At 51.1% G+C, this 19,810-nt stretch overlaps 1 protein-coding gene across 8 annotated transcripts; it reads right to left on the reverse strand.

The window, feature by feature from the left end:
• Nucleotides 1–638: 638 nt before the first annotated feature.
• ARF1 (ARF GTPase 1) lies at nucleotides 639–18,323 on the reverse strand. Of its 8 annotated transcripts, none has more exons than XM_069590574.1 (6): nucleotides 18,017–18,226; nucleotides 15,724–15,971; nucleotides 2,428–2,612; nucleotides 2,243–2,353; nucleotides 2,029–2,153; nucleotides 639–1,876 (listed from the first exon to the last, which is right to left on the reverse strand). In XM_069590574.1, the coding sequence occupies exons 3-6, from the start codon at nucleotides 2,573–2,575 to the stop codon at nucleotides 1,715–1,717; spliced, it is 546 nt and encodes a 181-aa protein (XP_069446675.1). In that variant the 5' UTR covers nucleotides 2,576–2,612; nucleotides 15,724–15,971; nucleotides 18,017–18,226; the 3' UTR covers nucleotides 639–1,714. The 8 variants fall into 8 exon arrangements, with proteins under 8 accessions (XP_069446675.1, XP_069446678.1, XP_069446673.1 ...); XM_069590577.1 differs by lacking the exon at nucleotides 18,017–18,226 and adding an exon at nucleotides 17,111–17,551; XM_069590572.1 differs by lacking the exon at nucleotides 15,724–15,971 and having other exon boundaries at nucleotides 18,017–18,323.
• Between the last annotated feature and the right edge of the window lie 1,487 nt (nucleotides 18,324–19,810).

The raw sequence follows: 19,810 nt of genomic DNA on the forward strand, positions 1-19,810 counted from the left end.
CAGTGGGGAAAACAAGGGTCCCAAGAAGGGCTCCAGGTCAGAGGGGCGACCCCCGCAAAAGTGGGAGGGGGGTCTATGGCACAGACACAGATCACCCAGCCAGGCCTGTGTCAACTACTGAGGCAGCAACACTGGAGACTGTCCTGCCCCTCCAGAGGACAAACTGGCCTGGGGGTACCAGAGACAGTGGATGTTAGGAAGGGTGTGTGTGTGTGGGGTCTCTTCCATACCACGCTTGGCCCTGGCCCCTGGGGCACACCCTATATGGTGACCCTGCTGTCCCTCTCATGACTGGGCACTGCAAAGCCTGGGACCAGGGGGCTGGACTGCCAGCAATGAGACCAACGAGGTGGTTACTACCAGGGCACTGGAACATGCTCACATTGGACCACGGCAAAGTGAAGGTGGGGGCATGGGCAGGGAAGGGGTGAGCAGAGCGAGAATGGGGCAAGGCAGAGCCATGTGGCCCTCACTAAGTGAGCAAGAAGAGGCTGTCCTTGCCCAACTCCCAGAGGGCAGGCTGTCAGGGGCACCCAAACACAAGAGAGCCATGAAATAGTTAAGAGATTTTATTCTAATAGCTGTAATTACAGTGCTTGTTTGTCGAAATGAAAACTGAAAACAAGTATACAAAACAGTTGATTACTAATTGTGTATTGAAAGCAGTAAGAGGTTCCACGACACCAAATAAACCAGCTCTGAGGTTTTCCCCAAGATAAAGTTTAACAGCTCCAGCTTCTTCAGTGTTTATCAAAATACAAAAGAAAAAAGTAGAGGTTATCATTTTCAATGGCAAATCTGACCCTTGCAGGCTGAGGGAGTGAAAGCACATGTAGACAGGGGCTCTGAGGGGCTGGGGCTCAAGGATGACCACCCGCACTCCTGCTGGTGAGACCCCAGAGAGCCCGGAGCAGGCAAGCAGGGGGGCTGCAGGCCTCCCGCTCCAGCCAGGGCGTTCCAACCAAAGTGCCCATGCTGACCCGAGAAAAGGCCGGGGTTCTTCCAAGGGGTCTGAGAACGGCGGCTGCAGCCTCCACCCCATCTCCTGGGCGGCCACGTATGCACAAATACAAGCACAAACGCTACGGGGGGTGGGAGGACCCGAGACAGAGCGAATCACAGGGACCCTACTGTGACCATGCAGAATGGGTATCACGGCTGGTTCTGCCCCGCTTCATGTTCCCAGCGGGAAACAGACCACCGGTGGACTGGACTCAGGCCGTCACCGCAGAACCTACATTAGGCACATTTCTCCCTTCTGTGTGTTCAAGTGTTCTCCTTATTTTGTATTTGTAACTATTTTAAAAAATGCACTGAGTTTGGGTTAAAAACCAACCACCAAAATGGATCTCAACACAGACCTAAAGCCCAGAGGAGGAGTATTGGGCTCGTCTGACACACAACTCCTAGATGACCCGTGTGCCTAAAATCCCTTCTCAGTACTAAACAGTGGGTTGATTTTCTTTTTACAATAAAAAAAGCTGAGTAATATTGCATAGGAGTACCAGAAGCTGCCTCATTGGAGACAAAAACTATTTACATTAAATAAAAACCCAGTTGCAGGCTGCGTCTGCACATTTACAGCATGGTGAAGCACACTGTGACCGACCATGGAGACAGCTTCTGGCACTCACACCACAGGGGCACGTTTGCCACATGAGAGTAAAGCGAGGGTAGAAGGAGGGAGTGAGAGGGGAGGAGAGAGGATGACAGCTCATTTCTGGTTCCGGAGCTGATTGGACAGCCAGTCCAGTCCCTCGTAAAGCCCGTCCCCGCTGGTGGCGCAGGTAGCCTGTATGTACCAGTTCCTGTGGCGCAGAGAGTGTAGGCCCAGCTTGTCCGTGATCTCGGCCGCGTTCATGGCATTAGGGAGGTCCTGGGGGTGGCAGCACAGCAGGCGTGGGTCAGGGGGAGTGCATGGAACCCTTTCCACCTGACCTGTGGCCCCCCAGTCAGACCTCCAGCCCTGAGAGGCTGGCTGCCTGACGTGCACCCCCACTGGCACACAGGGTGTTCAGTCACACGTACCTGTTTGTTAGCAAACACGAGCAGAACGGCGTCCCTGAGCTCGTCTTCTGCCAACATCCTCATGAGCTCCTCGCGGGCCTCATTCACACGCTCTCTGTCATTGCTGTCAACCACAAAGATGAGGCCTGCAGAGGGGACAGTAAGCGTGACTGCAGGCACCCGGGACACCCCGAGCCCCACTCCTGAGGCGTGTAACGGGGCAGCTCACTCATACCTTGTGTGTTTTGAAAGTAGTGGCGCCACAGAGGCCGGATCTTGTCCTGGCCGCCCACGTCCCACACAGTGAAGCTAATGTTCTTGTACTCCACGGTCTCCACGTTGAAGCCTGGAAGAGAGCCGGGTGAGCCTATCCCCAGGGCCACCACCACCTCCCAGCCTCCCAAGGCCCAGCGTCCTCACCAATAGTGGGAATGGTGGTCACAATTTCACCCAGCTTCAGTTTGTACAGGATGGTGGTCTTTCCCGCAGCATCTAGGCCCACCATGAGAATGCGCATTTCTTTTTTGCCAAAAAGGCCCTTGAAGAGGTTTGCAAAGATATTCCCCATGCTGCACACCGGTGGGGGCAACACTGGCCAGAGAAACCTGCAGGAACAAGGAGTCCTGGGGTCTTTTTCTGTGCTGCCCAGGGCCAGGCAAGCAGGAGCAGCTCAGAGACCGCTCACCCAGAGCCAGGCTGAGGCAGCTCCTCCTCTCACAAGCTGATGAAATTCTGGTTCCTATCCAAAAGAAAACGGTCCTGCCCACCTACCTCTTGAGCCTCTAAATCAGCCTAACAAGGCAGCATATGGGACTCTTAGAACAAGGCTGACTGGAATGTGAAGCGGCTGCTCCATCATCTGAGGAACTTATAACCAAGGCCTGAGGGCACCTTACCTCTAAGTCCTCCAACCCGCCACTCTGGGGTGCAGTAGTGTGGCTTTCAAATGGACGCTAGGCTCTCCATAACCTAATGCACAGTTCTTCAAGGGGCCAGAAACAACCACTTCAAGGCCCTACCATGTCTCCCAACTGCCCCAAGTCTCGATGAAGCAGAGTTCAATGGTAAGACAACTAACACCTGAGAACCTAGGAGGGCCCTGGCCAAGACCAGGAGCCAGCCCTTCCCAACAAGCTGAGAGCTCAGCACACCCTGCAGGCAGGACTGGCTGAGTGAGAACACCCAGGGCTCAAGAGCAGCACACCTGCTGCTCAGTCCAAGAGTATTCAGCCCAAGGGTGAGCCCACAGCATGGCCACGTTAGGGAGCACCTTGCCAAGACCTGTGGTCAGCGCTGGTCGGAGAGGTGGCCTGCGCGGTGCAGCCACGAGTGTGCAGAAGCGCACGAGCGCTGTGTCTGCACCGCCCCCCACCCCCCGCCAGCTCGCCTCACTCAGCAGAGCAGACTGGGAGCAGCCACTGAGCTGACTGGACCCCAGGTCCGAGCCCAGGCCCCGACACCCAGACCTGCAGGAAGGGGTAAGTGATCACAGAGGTGGGGATCTCTTGTACTGGAAGACCCACATATGGCCTCTCCACACTCAGTATATTCATCCTTCAACTGTTTTATTTCCAAACAGGGCTTTAGGAAAAAAACAGTCACTTTCTCAAATGCTTAGGAAATCTGGACTTAGCACCTAAGGTGAAGTCAAGCTGTGGAGGGCTGAGCAGCCTTCAACTGGCAGATTCTGTGCGAGTGTTGACAGAAAACCAAATCAACCACAGAGAGCTTGTTCTAAGCTGATGGGAGATGCTCACACCTCATCACTGGGAGGGTGCTAGTGGAGGCTATTGTTGAGGTTGGGAAGGAGTCTTGCCCTGCATACCTAACCTCCCAGAAGTAACTATGAGCTTCCCAGTGTTTGAACTTTGGATGGATACTGCTTGGGTAAGAGGCCAGTTCCACGGAGGACGCAGATACGGGCCTGCCACAGGCACTCCCCCCTCCATTCTACGTAGGGGGTGTGCCCCAGACCCCCACCACCCCACGTCAACTCTGATGACAGGCTCACGTGGAGCTGCCAGGTCTCCATCGTAAGCTCCTTTCTGCCTTAGCCATCAGGGAGCATCTGGGGACTATGTACACGTTCCGCTTCTCATCCAGCTTCCACCCTCTAGTTTCAGCATGCTGACATTTCCTGGCTGAATTACTGCCATCAGGACTTTTCTAACGGTGGTTTTCTACAGTCATTCCTTCCAGCGTTAGTTAGCCTTCTACCCAAGGAACCAGCACTCTCTCCTCCATATACTGACACGGTGTGAGCTTGGGAATTCCCAGTTTGCTCAGTGGGTCAGACCGCCGCTCCACTGTGACCTAGATGCGCCAATGGCCTTAGGGGCATCCAGCGGAGCCCCTTCTAGCAGGCCTCAGTGCTCTTTCAACATTTTAAAGTTCTTTTTGGTTTTGAATAATATTACCTATTTATAAAATTAACATTTAAAAAAGATCTTTACTATGGTATTTCCTTTTCGGCAGACAACCACTTTTCCTAAATATAGAGGATGATAAATTATGGAAAACAGAATGAACTGAACGCATATTTATCTCAGCTTATTTCTGAAGTCACTACCAATAAAGAAGTAAAGGACCGAGAGCAGGTGCAATTCTGGTGGGGTCTGGCCCTGGCCAAGCATCATCCTCAGCCCTGCAGGAGAGCCAGGCGACCTTTTTGGAGCAACTGAATCAGGGGTCCTCACTCTGCTCTCCAGTCAGAGGAGGGCACAGGGTGCACTGTTCTGGAAACAGAGGAATATGGCGAGATCAACAGGGAGGCACCCTGCCGCCACAGACCTGCACACAAGACATAGAGGCCTCAAGGCCGGGACTGCACTCTTACACCTGGAGGCCCCCAAACATCCATGCCCCTATCTCCCTGTAAGAAGCCCCCAGTGGAACTGACTGAAACAAAGAATTTGGAGAGAAACAAGACAGAAGAGAATTTAAAAAGAAAAGTAAACAAATAGAACCCCCAAGCCACACACAGCCCTAGCACCAACGTGGTGGAGACGTGGAGCCCATCAGACAAGAACAGGGCGTCAGGACAGACACGGCAGAGCTCACAACCAGCGTGAAGCAATCCACACATGCACGAGCCTCAGAACAGGGAGACCGGGAGCAACGTAGAAGACCAACATCTACCCTGAGTATGATGATGACTTTTCAGACACAACACCAAAGACATGATCCCATGAAAGAAAGAGCAGCCATTCTGAAAAATGTTTGGAGGTTTCTTACAAAAGACTCTGAACATGAAACTCAGCCCTCATGTTCCCAAAGTGGCTGCAAACGAGCAACCACACAGACACCTGCACACTGGTGTTCACAAGCCTTATTCATGATTGCCACAATCTGGAAGCAACCATGATGTCTTTCCGTAGGTGAATGAATAAACTGTTTGGTAAATCCGAACAACAGGATGTCATTCAACACTAAAAGAAAAGTGCTAATATACAGATAAGTGTACATTATTATTATAGTATAAATGTGCATTGAGTGAAAGAAGCCCATTTAAGAATACTATACAGTGTATGATTCCAACTACGTGACATTCTGGAAAAGGCAACTGTGGAGAGAGTAAAAGATCCTTTCAGTGGTTCTGAGGGGTCAGGGGGAAGGGAGGATGAACAGGTAGAGATAGGGCATTTTTAGACAGTGAAACTATTCTACAATGGTTGATACATGCCTTGATACATTTGTCCAAACCTAGAGAACGCACAGTACCAGGAGTGAACCCCAAGATCAAGTATGGGCTCTGAATGATGGTGTGCCAACGTAGGCTCATCAGCTGCAGTAAATGCGCACTCTAGTGGGGGACACAGCGAGGAAGGCTGTGTGTTTCCCTCAATTACGGGGCGAACCTAAACCTGTCCCCTGCAAAGAAAGACACAAACACTGCTTCCCATCTGCAGTTCTGTGTCAACCAAACTATGGGGTCAGTGAAAGGGCAGGACAGAGAGGTCACCAGTGCAAAGTCTCACATGCGCCTCGTCTGCAGGCTGCCACAGGCAAGGGCAACACTCCCCGCTGCCGCCCAAGGTGACAGAGGGAGGCAGAGGAAGGCCTGAGCAGCAGCCCCGCGGAGGAGGAGAGCTCCAGGAAAAGAGGAACACGTTTCCTATGTGGTTTAAACACGGGGCGTGGCAATTATAAGGGAATTGGGAAAAAATAATGACAAACACCCAGGAAAAAACCCAAGGATGAAAATGAAGTCATTTTGAGATTTCCTGCAGGAAAACATAATAAGCCAGTCACCACTTGACTCAGCAGTGAACAACATTTATTTAGTCATGACACTTTGACTGGCACTCCTGGGTACTGGGAAGCCAAGGACAGAACTTGTGGTCTCAAGCGTCCAAAGCTGACATACTGAGAGACCGGATTAGCACCCTACTCAGAACAGTAAGGCGAGAAAGGGCGATCCCTGTGAAGCAGGCTGGAAGACCGCTGTCTCCATTTGTTTTAGCATTAAGCTCACACAAACTGACACAGAAACCTGGGCACTGAGGAGCGAAACTGTTTTCTATGCTTCCCCAGCCCCTACATGGGACTGACGGAGCACTCCAGGTGAACTGGGCCCAGCAGCAAGCCCGCACTGCAGGTCAGCCTGGAGATGCAGTCAGCCACAGCAGGCCAGGGGCCTCCTCTTCCTCCCACCCAGCCCAGCGTGTCTGCCCACTCACAGTCCCTGGCCTGCCTTGGCCCTGCAGTCGGCTGAGCCCTAATTATCAATCTGGTCCCTTTCCTCCACACAGTTTTTCAACTTACCCAACTCCTGCAGCCCCAAAGGGCAAGTGGGCCATATATTTTGGTGGCTGAACCTAGATGGGGGTGAGCAGAACTCTGGGCTTCCCTGGTGGCTCAACGGTAAAGAATCTGCCTGCGAGATGCGGCTTTGATCCCTGGGTCAAGAAGATGCCCTGGAGGAGGGCAACCCACTCCAATACTCTTGCCTGGAGAATCCCACGGATGGAGGAGTCTGGCAGGCTACAGTCCACAGAGTGGCCAAGAGTCAGACACAACTGAAGCAACTGAGCACACGGCACAGGAACTCCAGGAGACGCTACACACAGCACCTGGTTTCTCCCACTACACCAGCCATCTATCTATATCCGCCCTGCACCTGGTCCAGGGACCCTGCCAGCTCCTGATCTAACACAGCATGTGTCGCAGTGGAAGACTCAACAGTGACCACAAGAGCTGTTCTGTGGCCTCTCCATACAGGTCTAACTTTTAGGACATCCAGCCTAAGCCTATTTCACCCTTTCCTCCACCAGGATCCTTTGCACTCAGGCAGAAACCTGTTTTTCAGGTTCAGGTAATGATCGTATTTGTAAGCAGTGAAGACATTGACTTTCTCAAAAGATCACTTCCCTGCACCTGCCTCAGTCTGCACCTCTGTGCTGGCTCATAAAGAGAGTAATAAAAGACCATCTCTTTCCTGAGACAGAAAGCTCTGAGCAGATGCAGCCCCTTAAGAACATTTTTTTCCTTTTTCTCATTAGGACCAGAAACAAGACTGGGTGTCGGTTCAACACTATAGCAAAGAACAGGACACAACTGGCTGGCTACATTCCTGTCCGCAAAGACTACTAGGCTACAGGCCAAGGCCAAACAAGATGCCGCCCGAGGAAAGCCAGGAGAGGGAGGGAAAAAATGTAGCGGTGAGTTTACACCTGTTCCACGCCAGTAAATGAATCCAGAGTAACTGGTTTATAGCTGTTAAAGAGAAATATGTATCTCCACGACCTCTACCTGTGCCCGCTGCACCTCCTAACGAATCTCAGAGGATTCGGGATGAGCAAGGGAAACCCGCCCCTACGAAGTTGTGCAGCTTACTTCTGCAGAAGGAAAATCTGTCACATTTTCTGAAATGGCTAGGAGCTGGTTTATTTAACAGAATCTCTGTAACAGCGAATATCAAGATGACCCAATCTACTGAGAATCATTAAGAAGAATAAATCACTAACCTTGGGAAATAAACGTGTGACCAGGGAAGGGAAAAACAAACAAACAAACAAACAAACTCCTGTGTTTTCTGTTCTGTGCTTCAGCCCGGGACAGGCTGCTCTGGTCCCTCTGTAAATAAGAGATCACATGGGTCTCCCCTACTCAAATGAACAAGCTAGGTGACATCAGAGCTTTTTTTCATTTTACCCGTTTTTTTTTTAGAAGTTTATTAGGTGTAAGTACAGCTCAACGGTTCATAATGTCAGTTTTAATATCTAATTTGAGAAAATTTAATAAAGTGAAGAAATTCCCGAGGAATTGATATACATTATAAAACATTTTCTTTAACTGTTTCATTTATTCTTTTAGCAGAATGAATGTGCTTAGATTATCAACTATTCAAAAGCCTAATCCATCTCTGATGTGTAGGATTTAATTTTGAAGGGGAAGGTCCCCTAATTCCATAAGCGATATGACCACATATTACATCTGCTACAAACTGATTTTTGTACATCAACTTGGGGTCCCAGCACATCAACTAAATAAAGCCTTACGGAACTACTCTACTAGTCCAGCGTCCACTCCTGCAGCTCTGACATTCTTCTGCAACTGAGCAGACCACCACGTATCGTCACTATTTTATGAAAATTAGTGTGAGAACTGAACATCCTAATACTGATGATAGGCAGATATGCCTTACAGGCCTAACACAACTGTGACAAAGCTAAGGATCAAGAACAGAATATTCAGAAGGAAGAATATTCAGACTGAGACACTCAAAGGATATAATTAGGTTGACTGAACGGTCTGTATTATATTCAGGTGTACAAAATAATGATCTGATATGTGTATTTATTGTGAAATGATCACCACACAAAGTTTAGTTAACTTCTGTCACCTCATACAGTCACTCTTTTTTCTTTGTGATGAGAACTTTTAGGATTTCCTCTCTTAGCAACTTTCAAATATATAATACAGTATGGTGAATTACAGTCACCATACTGAACCTTACATTCCAGGGTTTATCTATCCTTTTAACCAGAAGTTTGTGTCTTTTGACCACCTTCACCCATTTCACCTACCTTGACTCTGAACTTTCAATACAAAGAAAAATAATAATGAAAGAACATGCAAAAACATTCTAGAACAGTGTAATCCTCGTCTGCATCTAAAGGTAAGCTCCCATGAGAGGCTGATTTTTGTTTTTCACAACAGAACTTTCAGGATGTTTTGCAGGAATCAATCAGTTAGACACTAGACCTGGTCTCTCTGCAGCAGTCACCCCCAATTCCTGCCCCTAAAGAAGGCTGAGTGCCAGAAACCCAAAGGCTAGGACAACGACACTGGAGGGCTGGTCCCCAGGTGCCCTGCAAGTTGCCTCCCAAAGCTGAAGGAGGTGATTTCCGCTCAGGTCTGATTCTTAGGAGAAGCAATCAGTGAAATTCAATTTACATCCCTCTCTGCCAGCTTAAGACTCAAGGTGAAATTCTTAAAATGACAACGACAAATAAGCTTCACATAGATATGGCTCTCGGTACACACTAACGTGAGCACTCAGCAGCCACTGTCCAATGTCAAATGGAGCAGGCACACTGAACCACAAGGCAAACGTCGAAACAGCGTTAACTGCAATTAACCCTGCTTTTCAATAACTGCAAAAGTCAAAGCATTAACTGATGAACATATTTAGGGTTTGTAGTTCCTTCTCATCCATAGTCTTTAAGTTTTATTTTACTACTTAAAAAAAAACCCGTAACTATCCTCAAAGTCCATTACCAAAGACACTTAGATCAACCTGAAATCTACAGATGAGACCAAATAACCAGATGATCTAGCTCAAATGAAAACAATCTCCACATAGGACCTCTGAACACAAACATCATGTGGCCTTCAACTGGGGTGAAACAAGGAGTGGGTGATCCCTCCAAGTTGAGGCTTCCCTCAGATGCCCCATCAGGAGCCTCCCTCACGGCTCTGTTTGTCCTGGCAGCAGACGCTGGCTGCTCCTTGCTATTTCTTCTCCTGGATTTGCCCCTGGACTCGAGGGGTTCCAGGGGAAACCTACATTCCTAGTGCCCGGCAGCTACGCAGGACCATCTGAGTTTGCTGTCTGTGGGATGGAATGGCTTGCAGGTCCTGCAGACCAGTGCTGGGCACCCGGGCCCTCCACGATGGAGCAGCCAGCACCATGGACCCTGACGAGAACTCCTATTTTAGGAGTTAGGGCACATACACCCTGACTCCAAACACACTTAGTCTCAAGAAGTTGTTCCTGGAAGGAAAAAAAAAAAAAAATCAAAAGACCTAAAACATAAATTTGCATCAACCTCACAACATTAAAATGTGCAACAGGGACTTGCTTTGGTGGTCCAGTGGTTGATAATCGGTCTTCCAATGCAGGAGACTTGAGTTTGAACTCTTGTCAGGGAATTAAGGTATCACATGCTGCAGGGCAACTAAGCCTGCAAACTACAGCGAAGGAGCCCAGGAGCTGCAATGAAGACCCCACACAGCCAAGTAAACATTAAAAAAAAAAGACGTGTACCAAATTAAACAGAAAATGGAGGAAACAAAGCAACTTATGACTAAAATGCAAAGCAGGATATGAGAAACTACAGGCAACTCTCCACCACCCGTGCTGTGCCAAGTCACTTCAGTAGTGTCCGACTCTTCGCAACCCCACGAACTGTAGCCTGCCAGGCTCCTCCATCTATGGCTTCTCCAGGCGAGGATACTGGAGTGGGCTGCCATGCCCTCCTCCAGAGGATCTTCCCCTCAACCACCTAGACACCCTGAAAAGTGCCCTACCACTAACTCCTTCCGAATTCTGCACGTCAGCCATCTTTTCAGACCTTAGCTGCGCTCCCAGCCCCCTCTTCATACTGATTCTCCACGTCATGCCCATCGAGCCCTTCACTCAACCTCTGAAGGCAAGTTCAGACGCTACCTTTCCCAAGAAAAAGTCCTCCCCTTTCTATGCCTTTCAGCGCACCCTCAACAGACAGTAGGGCGAACAGTCACCACATTCACGTTAAGGAGCAGCTGTGTGATGAGTACAGCTGTGGGCACACAGAAGCGCCACACTCACTGAGACCAACTAAGAGACGCTGAAACACCAGTGCGACAGTGACACGCTCACCCTCCCAGCCTCAGCTCAATGGTAAACTTCGCCAAGCGTCAAAAGGCTGATCCAGTCACACTGGGCCCCGACGCGGCAGCATGTGCACGCAAGGGCGCACACGCACACACACGCGCGCGCACGCACACACGTCTCCAGCTGCCGAGTCTCAGTCCCCATGATCTGACAGAAAAAGCAGGCACATCTGTCAAACAGCACAACCCTGTGTTTTAGTTCTAGAAGTGAGAATGAGAAAGAGATGGCAGTTCAGGAGTCTGTCGTGAAATAACTCACATTAATCTGCTTTCGCCACTCTACTCTAATTATGTAATCCCCACAGATGTGCTGACGCCTCTGTGGTTTCTGTCCTCTGTGGTGTCTCCTCAAAAAGGCCACCCGCACCTACGGTGCAGACACAGGGCCCTCTCCAGGCATGAGGGCAGGGCCCTAGGGAAGCCAGTGTTGCAGAGACCCTTTCCACACCCTTGAAGAAAAAGGGAAGTGCAACCAACTATTAGCTTGTCAAAGTGCCCAGTTCTTCTTCCCCAAAGTTTCTCAGAGTGGCAGATGTGCCCCACCCCCAGGCTTTCTCAGAACAAGAAAACTTTGTGAATAGCTAAAATGATTAACCGAGCCGCAAAGAGTTGGACATGACTGAGCGACTGAACTGAAAACGATTAAATCAATCTCCAAAATCTGATTTCTGCCTGCAGAGAACTTTCATTCTGAAAACAAAATGTAAAAAAGATCGCAGCCCTGCCTCTGAGGGATGGGCTTCCCAGAGGAGAGGAAACAGGGAGAGCAGCAGTGATGGAGTCTGTTAGGTCCTCTACCTCTGACGCCCCCTGCCGGCCCCGCCTTCGTGAGACCCGTCAGAAGCACCCAGAGATGCTGCCCCAGCTGGGAGCACTCAGCACACCCTCGCTGGTCTTGCCTGGGAGGCCGATGTGACTGCGTGAACTTCTCACTGGCCCAAACAGCCACAGCAACCCTCTCAGTTGGCCGCCTCCTACCCTGCTCACATTTTAAACTGGGGGCAGCCCTGGACCAGGGACATTTCATTCATACATCTGCTCCCGCCAGCCTCTGCTGAAAGCCTCCCAGCAGTCCCTGGCGCCCGTCTCAGGCGACCAGAGGCCCCACCAGCCCAAGACTCAGTGTCTGGTGCGTTCACTCACTAGCACTGCCCCTGTCCCCAGCCATGCAGTCCCAGGGGAATGCAGGCCCCTATAGGGGACCCCAGCTGAACCTTCCTTTCATCTCCAGACTTATCTCCTATTTCCCCCTCAATGCATGGATCTCCCTTCAAAATATAATCCTCAAATATAAAAGGACCCTCTCTTTCCCACTTTAATCCTGTGCAACTTCCTCCCAGTTTCTCAGACCCAAACCTAGGAGATACCCACAATCCCACTCTGTCCCTCTCATCCCCAAATCTGTTTACTGGCAAGTCCCATCATCTCTTTTTTAGAAAGGTGCTTCCCCATCACTGTCTGCCTGTGCCTGGTCCTGGCCACCTTATCCCCCACCCCCTGACATTCCCAAAGCCTGTAGCTTTCACGTCACAAGGTGTTCTCGATGCCAGCAAGAGGGGACTATTAGGAAAGATCAGACCAAATTCAGGTTCCTTAAAAAGATCAGAGCCAACACTCCCATTCATTTCACAGCATCACCTCTACCATTCAGAAGGAAGCGAGGAGACAATGTAACCAACGTACTCACTGGACTGCAAAAACCCCACGCTGCCCCAACTAAAACGTAACTGGAAAATGAAAGACAGTGTCATATGATAAAATGTGACCTTCAATACTGGTCATGACCACAAGTTCAAGGGAGGCAGTCAGAGAACCACCTAATGAAGACTGCCACAAATGCAGCAGCATCTCAGACACTCAAGGCCTGGTGTGTCCACCAAGTTTTTTTTCCTTCCCCCACCTGGAAACAGAGAACAACTCTTGGTACGATTCTGCAAAGAACCAAATACAATCACCCTTAATTTACAAGGTAGTTTCACTCCCGGAGAATTCAAAACATCTGTTAAAACCAAGGGCTTCCCTGGTGGCTCAGATGGTAAAGAATCTGACTCTAACGCAGGATACCCAGGTTCAGTCCCTGGGTTGGGAAGATTCCCCTGGAGAAGAGAATGGCAACCCACCCCAGTATTCTTGCCTGGGAAATCCCATGGACAGAGGAGCCCGGTGGGCTATAGTTCATGGGGTCACAAGGAGTTGGACACGCCTGAGTGACTCACACCTTCAATTAAAAGTATACACCCACAAGTTGACCCTGTACATAAACAGAATTAGGTTTAAGATATAAACAGCTTTTTCACCTACATGAAAGTCATGCAGAATGCATCCTTGCTTCTAAATATCAGTATTGCCTTCCATCTCTGACAGAGCCCAAAATCATCCCACACATTTCCAAACTACCCTTTCTGAGGGGCTTCCCCTTCAAGGAGCACTGGCACACACCAGCAGGCTTCCCGCCCCTCCTCTGCTCCTAGCAAGGCTCCCAAACCACTAAGCGCACTCCCAGCCAAGGGCCTCTGCTGCTGTTTTCCCTTGCAAGGGAGAAGCTTCCTGTTTCTTCCAAAGACCCACAGGAGCCCCTCCTTCACACCTCTGCTCACATGACACTCCACTCCTCCCCGTCCTCGTCCTCCGGACAGGCCTGACTAGCTACTCTCAGCGCCCACTGCTCCTTCCGGGCCCCGGGGGCCTGCTTTCCCATTCCACTCGCTGCCGCCGCCCCCACCTTCCACCCGGCCCTCACCCACCTTCCCTCACCCATCTCCCTATCTCTACTTGTCTTCCTCCACTGGCCACCTCCCTGAGCACCCAAGAGATTCACAAACAAGGAAAGAAGAAAAGAATCATAAAAGAATATTTAAGGGCTTTAAGAATCAAAAAATAGAAAGATTAATCACACACGTTTTTCTAAAAACTTAGTCTGTCAGAAAAAAGAAGCCCATCAAGCCCACAAGGGCTCTCACACTGGTGTGAGAGTGCACGCGGGTGCGGTGGAGCCCGAGCCTCTCTCCGACGCTGCGGTGAGGGGGAAACTCGGGACAGGCAGCTGCTCAGGGCAGATGTGTGCAGCTCAGGAATGCTCAATGCCACAGCGGGGGTGTGCACACAGTCTGCTCCCTAAGCCTGCCCTCGGGGACCTGCAACTAGTGACTAGGAATGCACCTCAGGAATGCGCAAGGCCTCTCTCACTCTGATGAAGAGAAGTGTTAAAACCTGCAGCTATTTTAAGCAAAGGTACATCGCCAGAATTGACAAGATACTGTAATAGATTCACTGAGTTAGGAACCGCATGCTCATCTACAGATAATAGAAAGCTCCACAGGAAAATGTACTCTTCGTAGCAATTTTTAGAGATATCCTTTATTCTGAAACCTGTGCTCAAAATGCTGGCACATCTAACTTTGCCTTTATTCCTACTTTGCACATATGAGTTTAGACAGAATCTTGAAATTGTTTTCTTGGCCATTTGTCCCTATGTCAAGCTGACAGGATACTTAAAACTTCAGGCCAAAAAATTTCCAGGGCCTCAGAGACCTAGCACCACCAAACTTTCTGTTTAGCGCCCACATATAGACTGGATGGCATCACTGACTCGATGGACGTGAGTCTGAGTGAACTCCAGGAGTTGGTGATGGACAGGGAGGCCTGGCGTGCTGCGGTTCATGGGGTCGCAAAGAGTCGGACACGACTGAGCGCCTGAACTGAACTCACAGCACTGCAAAAATAATCTGGCGTACAATACAAACTGAAAGATGCTGGCTATTTTACATATGACTTGCTCTTTGGAGACAAATTCTACTGACTTGCTAGCATCCTTTAGAGGAAAAAAACTTACTAATTAATGTTTCTAAAATACACTACATTTTTAACTTCTGGAAATGTGCGTGGATCATAACTGGGGCTTTTGTTAATTTATGCTGTATACTAACAGTCTGCCTCCTAAAGAGAATCACTCCCAAGTGCTATGTGTATAAAAATCTGCCTGCCTTGTATGTTTTCTGTCTCTTTAGTCAGTGAGAAGTCCTATTCTTCTCTTCCTATTTGCCGATGACAGGCTGCCCAGCTCAGTCTCCAACATATGCAAAAATCAGGAAACAAGGGTTTGTTAGGAATACTGAGGTTAGTTCCTGCAACAGATAGCTTCACTATTTCTTCCCACTCATATAAGGAAGCTTAATGTGAAAGAACTGGGTGGGGGCCTAACAGACTCTCCTATGAATAAGGAGCTTTGATGTATTTGTGTTAAATTCTGCCACATTTTTTCTAGCTAATCAGGCCATCTGATCCATCTAAGAATGCTGGAGTACCTTCCAGAATAGTGTTACAACTGTATAGCTATACCAGATGCTATATTTTAAAGAATTTTTAACAATCACAAAAGGATAAGGATAAAGTACTCCCCTCACCTTGGCTCACACTCTGAAATTAACCAACCCCCCTTTCTCACACTCACACATTCCCAAGCCCTCCTTTACTTGCCAGCGGGAAGCATTACACCCAACCCACTGTTAGGTCAAAAACGTTTCCAAAAGACCACTTCAGATGGTACTAGGAGGACATTTCTAATACCATCCACATCAATGAAGAGCAGACAGATCACAAAAGAGGTTAAGTTCTTACCTAATTTTAAGATCCCAACTGAAAGGAATTTTTCATGTTTCTTTTCCAACCTCTGACAGATGTGCATTTTACTTCCTTCATTCTCCTAATCCTACAAAGGCTGGAAGGTCAAAGGGGAGACTATGGAATGCTGTGCACAGAGACGGCCATAAGCGGTATAGGAAGCACAGGCTAGATGGGTTTGAACACCAGCTCAGTAAGTGATCACAATCCTCGGGAGGGCTACAGAAACGCTCGGTGAGCCTGACCTGTGATCAAGAGCAGATTTAAATTCATGTATCAAGGCAACATCCAATTTGAAGAATTTAAAGAAAACTGATTCAACTCTCTCAAACCAAGTTAATATACTATTTATGAACTTGCACAAGGGTTTTCCCCACTTTGTTAGGTTTATTCCTAAGGCCATTTGACCATGGAGATCAACTCGAGGGTCCATACTCAATTTTACTAAAGTCAACAGAGAAGTCAAGGTGTACCTTGCAGTTTCAAGCCTGTCATGATCTTTGGAAAAGGTGGCTTAGCAGGTCTGAACAGCCCCTTCACCTTGCGCAAGAGGCAAAGCAAATAGCTAAACCACACAATTTAAGAAACCAGAACTGTGAGAAGCACAGAACCAGTTTTTGCTTTCTAACTTTCTTACAATGATAAGCAGACAGCATGTGAGTCAGCTATCATACAAACCAACTATTTAAAATCTTTCTGAAGTAGCAATTTTGAATACTTGTATCTGAAGTTAGCCATCACAGGAAACAGATTTGTAATGCCCAAGTGACAAGGATTCGTTTTCAACAGGACATTTCCAGTGAAGAGGCACATTACATTCTACCCAGTAACTAGAGAAAACCTTTATGGGAGGAAGATGGCACACTGTAACAGAGTGGCCATATTTGTAACTTTCACACACACTCAACTGCTCATAATCCTGGACTCAGCAACACCATGCATTCAAAGCTCTTCCAGTTTTGGCTACTCATAATGGTTTCTGAAAACTCCCAAGGACACAGCACACGCCATGGCATCTCACACTCCTTCAGACACTCCGCCAAAAACGCAAGAGCAACCATGCAAACAGCCAGCAGGGGAAAAAAAAAAAAAAAAACGCTGACCACTAGTTCTGAAACAAGACCAAGAGCTGACCACTCCAACACCAACTACATCAGTTACGACTACATCAACCACACAGTTCTCAACAGTGACTTCCGGGGACACCCAAAGCGTTTGAATTGCCCGTCTCCTGCCAGTGATTTCTTGTGCAATTTCGCTAGATTTCGCTAGAAACAGCAACCTGGTGTTCTGTCGAGCGCTCAAAAGTGGTCAACTGGTTAGCTAATATTTTAAGTACTCTGAAATTAATTGCCAAGCCTTATTAACAAAGCTACTGTTTTACCGTCCGTAACTGCTTGGACTGGAAAGCGTTAGGACGCTCTGCTAGGGAGGCTGCCTCAACTCCGGCCAGGTCGCGTTCTATAGGTAGGTTAAAGATTCACCAGCTCGGAAGTGTATTCCAATCCACGCCAAAGGCACCCGGGAAGCAATCCCGGGGTTGCAGCAATCTTGGTTAAAGGAGCCCTACAAAGCCGTAGGCGCGTCCATCGAGGGCTTCCTGGGCCACAGGCGCTCCTACTCAGACCCAAGCGCCACAGCACGCGCCTAGGAACCCGGGGCTCCGCCCGGCCTCGCCGGCTCTGTCCTCGGAACAAGCAGGAACTGGGCTCAAACCCTGGCCATCGTGTGACCTTGGCCGTGTCCCGGGCTGCGGGCCTCAGTTTCCTGGTCCTTGCGACCCCGAGACAGGAGGCCTCGGAGGCGGAGCAAGCAGCGGGGCTTCCTGGAGCACCCGCGGCGCGGGCCGGACTTCCGGGAGCCCGCCCCGGCCACTCTGGGGGCCCTGGTGAGAGGGTGGCCGGACAGAACCCCTCCCCGGCCCCGACTCAGCCCCCGCGCCAGCTCGGCCCCGACTCGACCCCCACCCCAGCCTAGACCCCTGGCCCCGCATTCCGCACCCACCCCGCCCCGCCCCGCCTCGGTGCCCAGCCCAGCCTGAACCCGCAGCCCGGCCGAGGCTCGCCCCAACCCCGGCCTCTAGTCGACCCTGGGCCCGCCGGGCCGTGGCTCCCCGCCTCGACTCCGCCTCGCCTCGGCCCCCGGCCCGGCCTCACCTCGGCTCTCACCTCGCCCCTCGCCCGGCCTGGCCTCACCTCGGCCCCTGCCTCGGCCCTCACCTCCCCGGCTCAACCTCGCGCCGGGCCTCAACTCGGCCCCCGCCCCCGCCTCGGCCCCAGCCCAGCCTCACCCTCGGCGGCCGCGGCGCAGATGCTGCTCGGAGGCAGGCGTTGGTTTCGCTCCCACAAGATGGCGGCTCTGACGGCGGCCACGTCAGTGCCTGCTGCCGCGGGGGACGCTGGGGAACGGGGCAGTCCCCCCCGCAGTCCCACCCACTCGCCCTCTGCGGTGCGCAGGCGCAGACTCTGTGCGGGAGGTAGGGACAGGACCTTGGGTAGGCGCGGGGCCCGGGGAGGACGCCTGGCTCCCCGCTGCGCTTGCGCGCGCCCCCCGCGTCCCCGGCGCGCCTAGCCCAGGCAGAGTCCGGCTGCGCCTGCGCGCGCCTGTCTGTGCTCTGCCCGGGGGTGAGTTCTCAAGCCCATTTGGCAGATGCAGAGACTGAGTCCCAGGCGGTCCCTGCGGTCCCGGGGCGGCGGTGCTGGGTGCCAGCTCCCCGCTCCAGCCTCAGGCCCGGCGGCCGCAGGGACCCACGCTGCCCTGTGCGCGGTCGGGGAGCGACCTGGAGAAGCAAGAGTCAAGATCAAATGGAGAAGGCATCTGGTAGCACTGGTGGAGCAAGCACCTGGGCAGGGAGCAGTGCTGCCCTGGGGTGCCATCTAAGCGGGGTCCAGGTGACACAGGGGAGCCCCTCCTCTGGGAAGCCTCCCTAAGCTGATCAGAAGGGAGAGGGGGCCTACTGTGGTTCCCTTCCACATTCTCCAGTCTCGGGCCTTAGTGTGGCCCCCTGCTTGGGAACTCACTGTGGCCTGCCGGCGCGAGCCCCGTACCGTCACTCCGCTCCTATCCTCCAGCTGCTGTGACGGGAGGCACCGGTGAGATTGCTGGGGCAGCCTTCACTCACTATCTTGCATGTTGTGGAGAGCACCAAGCAGGTCATTACCTGGGCCTTGGTCTAGGGGCCTGCCTTTTGGTCCAGGGGCCTCTCTCCTCTACTCCCCACCTACACACTCCTCTTGGGGCCTCCTTACAGCGCTGGGGTGGCTGGGACCTCACCAGCTCTCCCTGGGGCTGCCCACTACCCCCCAGGCAGCCCTCCTGCACCAAACGCTGATGACCTCCTCTTCCGAGAGGCTGAGGGCCCTAGATCTTGTGAGCCAGACTCTTGCTTGAGCCGCAGCCTCCCCCAGCCCTCGTCATTTATGGAAGACCTAGCCTGTGCTGTGCACCTCAGCTTCTGCCTCCCCATTGCTGTGAACACGTCACAGTGCTCACTCAACGTGCCCTCAGGGTTTTGTGTCTCCAGAGAGGGGCACAGAACCTTCTGGTGCTACTGGCTCTCTTCCCTAGAGAACTGACCCACAGCTGAATGCCTGCAAATGGTTGTGTCCTCAGGAGCATCCTTAAAGAGACAGGAAGGAGCATGTGAAAGATACATACACAGTTTTAAAAAATAAGGCGGATTCCTACGTAAACCCGAGGTTACCCAATTTACCTTCTTCCTGATTCTTTTCTCCTGGTCTGGCCCCCAACTTGGGAAAAGAGGGTGTCTTCAGACCAGACAGGTATGGGGGCCCAGGGTGGGCACATCAGGGGAAGGATCCCTGCCCCAGGCAGGAGACGTTAGAGAGCCAGGAGGTACTAGGCAATTGCCTAGGGAAAATGAGGCCCTAATGCCCACCAGGACCTCCCTGTTCCCTTTGCAGGGATGGAAAAGCTGTGTACCTGCCCAGCTTTGGCCAGGAGAGGGCAGAGTGAGCCGGCTAGAGGGCCTGCCAGCATCCATGGCCACATCCACTGTCAGGTTCAAAGCCCCCAGCCCAGATCCTCACCTTCAGCTTGAGCTGGGGCTAAGTTCCTCCCCTCA

This window comes from Ovis canadensis, chromosome 5 (genome assembly GCF_042477335.2).
Source record: "Ovis canadensis isolate MfBH-ARS-UI-01 breed Bighorn chromosome 5, ARS-UI_OviCan_v2, whole genome shotgun sequence".
Lineage (NCBI taxonomy): Eukaryota > Metazoa > Chordata > Mammalia > Artiodactyla > Bovidae > Ovis > Ovis canadensis.

What these genes read in the sequence shown, in the direction of transcription:
- ARF1 (XM_069590572.1), bottom strand. Translation starts at nt 2,575, where the DNA reads ATGGGGAATATCTTTGCAAACCTCTTCAAGGGCCTTTTTGGCAAAAAA. An exon ending in GACCACCATTCCCACTATTG is followed by an intron (nt 2,354 to 2,427) that starts GTGAGGACGCTG and finishes GCTCTCTTCCAG; the next exon opens with GCTTCAACGTGGAGACCGTG. An exon ending in CTACTTTCAAAACACACAAG is followed by an intron (nt 2,154 to 2,242) that starts GTATGAGTGAGC and finishes TCCCCTCTGCAG; the next exon opens with GCCTCATCTTTGTGGTTGAC.